General features: G+C 40.1%; 1 protein-coding gene across 1 annotated transcript in view; it reads right to left on the reverse strand.

The window, feature by feature from the left end:
* Positions 1-1780: 1780 nt before the first annotated feature.
* Positions 1781-3824, reverse strand: part of LOC107294292 (disintegrin and metalloproteinase domain-containing protein 20-like) — a 5251-nt gene continuing 3207 nt past the window's right edge. The window contains exon 2 of the mRNA XM_015823514.1: positions 1781-1785. Within this exon, the coding sequence (XP_015679000.1) occupies positions 1781-1785 (5 nt within the window). The remainder of the gene's footprint in view (positions 1786-3824) is intronic.

A 3824-nucleotide genomic window follows, 5' to 3' on the forward strand; every position in this document is an offset into this window, starting at 1 on the left:
TCTTTTAAAATTATCACATCTTGGCCTAAGATTTGAAATCTTTGTTTATAAAAAGCCTGAATAATTTCATTACGAATTGACTTCTTTGAAAAATAAATCACAACATCTCTTGGAAGATTTTTCTGTCTCGCCACCCATGAGTTAACTCTAAACATTTTTTCCACTTCTCTCTTTAATTCTTCAGGTTGGCAGGACAAAACCAAGGCTAATTCTGTTATAAGTTCCTCCTCCAATTTTTCTTGAGCATTTTCCAATAATCCTCTTATTCTCAACGCATGTTCCATTTCTCTAAATTGTGACATAAGAATCTCATTCTGATTTATATCGGTACTCTCTTCCACTTTGCCCATTCTGATATCCAAAACTTCAATCTGCTCCTCCACATCTTCCACCCGCCCTGCAACACGATCTACATTATCAGCCAAAGCTTGCAATGCAAACACTATATCATCTCTCAACTCAACATTTTTTTCTTCAAGTTTTTCCTCAAGTTTTTCCTCAAGTTTCTCCTCAAGTTACTCTTCAAACAATTTAACAGTGTCCTTTAAAGCATCTTGTAAGTCTTTCAATGTTAAAGCTGGCAGTGGAGGAGAAGGTGGGGGAGTAGGTTTTGTTTGCTGTGATAACTGTACAGCTGGAGAAGAAGAGCTCAAGCCTTTCTGAGGAGGAAAAGTTCCCCCACGCTTTGAAGCCATTTTGCTTTCTCTTCCCCTCTTCTCTAATTCAATTTATAAAATACAATGTCCAGTAGAATTTTCTTAAAACTGCCACAAAAAGCAAAAACAAATAGTTTGCACCCCAACAGTACCAATAATTCTGAAACAATAGTAATCCAGCAGAAAGTGAAAGCCAAAGTGAAAGTTCTCAATAAGTGAAAGTCTCTATTAAAGAGCAAAACGCCCTTCCATGGCCATTTTTTCTTTTTTTTTTCTTCTTAAACTTTAAATCCCAATGGAGAAGTTATTGAAATCAGAGCTGAAGGCTCATATCTGTGCAGCTCCCAAGCACCTGGGTAGCTCTGTCTCTTCACAAAAGTTACTCACGCTCTCCCATAAGCAGAGGTTGAATCCGTGCCTGGCTTCGTTCAAAGAACGGAGGCAGCCCAAAGCGCGGAGAAATCCTTGACTCTGGGGGACCTCACCTCCACCCCCACAGCTATAAAACTGTGAGAGCTCGGGAGTTCTACCCCTATCAAGGAAACTCTCCCCCCTCCCCTTTGCCCGGGGAAGGGGATTCCAAGCCGTGGAACAGCTGTTTGACGCTGCTCCTGCGGCTTTTACGCGTCCTCGGAGCGGGCGGCGAAGAGAAACGCCGCCATCGGCACAGGAATTCAAACCGGAAGTCCAAGGATCATTAAACAATTGAAATTTTATTCACATTTTCAGAGCTTTAAACAGAAGCTCTGCGTAGGGGAAGATATATGAATTTAATTGGCTAATCGGTTGATTTTGCAAAAGGAAGGAATGATGCCAGGAATGATTGACAGTAACTAAGAGAAGATTTGGAAATGGAAGTTGTATGGTGACTACAGAAAACAATTCCTATACTCAAAATACTATTGTTTTTCAGATATTTTTCCCCAATGCTTGGATCTGATGAAATTTACAAGCATTGTGGACTGAAAATGTAAACTTGCATTCTTCTCACAAGAACCCCACTTGAAAGGCTGATCAGACTCAATTCTTTATCATTTTTGAAAGGGTAGAGCAAGATGCAAGAAAGAGCAAGAAAAATAGCAGAAGTGCTTTTACGTATGTTTCGTGCATAAAATAATATGGTTTTAATCTACATGAAACAGCAACAAGAAGAATTATTGTCCTGTTCAAAAAGACTGCATTGCCTACTACACATTCAATACATCACATATTGAGTGGGGTCAAAAGCCTACTAAAATTAGATTCCAAAAATGAATGTTTTGGCCTCTTTGCTTCCTTTTTAACATCTCCATGTATCTGTTTATGGCTGACTAGTCTGAAAACCAAATTTGCAAGAATTTCCTTGCACTTTGGGATATAACCTGGTCAAGGATGCTGACCATTTCCCCATTCAAATTATGGTTGAGTCTATCCATGTGTTATACGATTAAGGAGTTTTATTGTGTCATCTCACTGCTAGTTGGTGTTCATGGATGTGGTCTGCTAGTCTTCTGCTGTATCTCCTTCATAGTGGCTGTTACAGTCACTCTACACAGTAATTCCACACAGTATCAGTTTACATTGGGAAGTCATAGGATATAACATTAAAAGAAAAAGAAATCATCTTCTGCATCCCTTACTTTCATTTTATTTATGTAGTGTGACAAGTTTTGGATGTGACACCATCTCTTCACAATTTAAAAATGTATCAGTAGAGCACAAGGCAGCTAAGGACTGGCAATTAAACCTAGTAATATGGGAATCTTGGTCACCAAAGAGTCAAGACAAAGGTTCTTCATGACGATAATGAGGGTACTTACCACAACGAGGTGGAGGGTTTGGTGAACTGGTGTAAGGAAAACAGCCTAGTTTTAAGTACTGGGAAAACCAAAGAGATCATTGTCGATTTCAGAAAAGGCAGGCACAGCCACACTTCTCTGCGCATTAATGATTCACCTGTGGAGATGGTTACCAGCATCAAATTTCTGGGTGTACAGTTAACAAGTAGGCTGGCTTGGTCACTCAATAGTGAGACAATGGTGAAGCGAACACAGCAGCGGTTGCATTTTCTGCATCGCATGAGAAAAGCACATCTTCCTTCCCCTGTCCTTACCACTTTCTACAGAGGGACAATCGAGAGCATCCTGTTATACAGCATCACAGTCTGCTTTGGAAACATCACTCCTTCAGACAGGAAAGCAGTGCAGAGAGTGGTGAGGATGGCTGAAAAGATCATTGGCAGTTCCCTTCCATCCATCCAGAACACAGCACGTAAGCATTGCTTGAACAGGGAACCCAAGATTGTCTGGGACACTACACATCCTCTTCATGACCTGTTTTCCTTGTTACGTTCTGGGAAGAGGCTCTGTGGTATCTGAAGCAGAACATCCAGATTCAGTCACAGCTTTGTTCCATACAGTATTAACCTTGTGAATGCTAAAGCGTCCTCCTTCCGTTATGTATTCAAGATGGACAGTGAATAATATTTATGTTACTTATGTGTAAGGGTGTAGGTCTATACATATGTTGTATATAGTATGTTTTAAATAATGTGTTATGTATGTGTACACTTTGAGAGGAAGCAACTAAAAGGCATTTTTAATGTGTGCCATTGTTCTCATAGGAGAAAATGACAATAAAGGTTATATATCTATCTATTTTTGAAGAAGAAAATCCACAAGCTGAGTTATATAGCAGTGGATCAAGGAAGGAACAGATCTTTGTGCAAGAACATCCACTGCATTCAGAGCTGATTCACTGGTGGACTTTCTTCTTTGTTAATTGTCTGGATCTCTGATGAACATAAGCACAAATCTCCAGCCTTGGAAGCAAAAGGGTGGTTTGCCCAGTTAAGATGGCCATTAAGGTGGAGAAGGGAGAGGGAGCCACACTGGGGATGTCCTCATGATTGTTTGCGTGGTGCGTCTGAACTTCTTTTTGGAATAACCTATCTGGGAAAAGTGCCTTATAGGTGTCCTGACAAGGAAAGAAAAAGGAAGGAAGAAGCAATTTGGTTCCATTTCTTTTTTGAGTTACTATTATAAATTGACTGATTCTTCCTTCTGGGTGAGGGCCAGATAATGAGTTGGTGATAGATGAATGAACAGCAGCAGGCAGGGAGTCTATGAAATTTGTTTATATGAAGGTATTGTACTCTGTGTGTGTATGTGTGTGTGTGTGTGTGTGTGT

This window comes from Protobothrops mucrosquamatus, unplaced genomic scaffold (assembly GCF_001527695.2).
Source record: "Protobothrops mucrosquamatus isolate PMUCROS unplaced genomic scaffold, P.Mucros_1.0 scaffold1897, whole genome shotgun sequence".
NCBI classification, from domain to species: Eukaryota; Metazoa; Chordata; class Lepidosauria; order Squamata; family Viperidae; genus Protobothrops; species Protobothrops mucrosquamatus.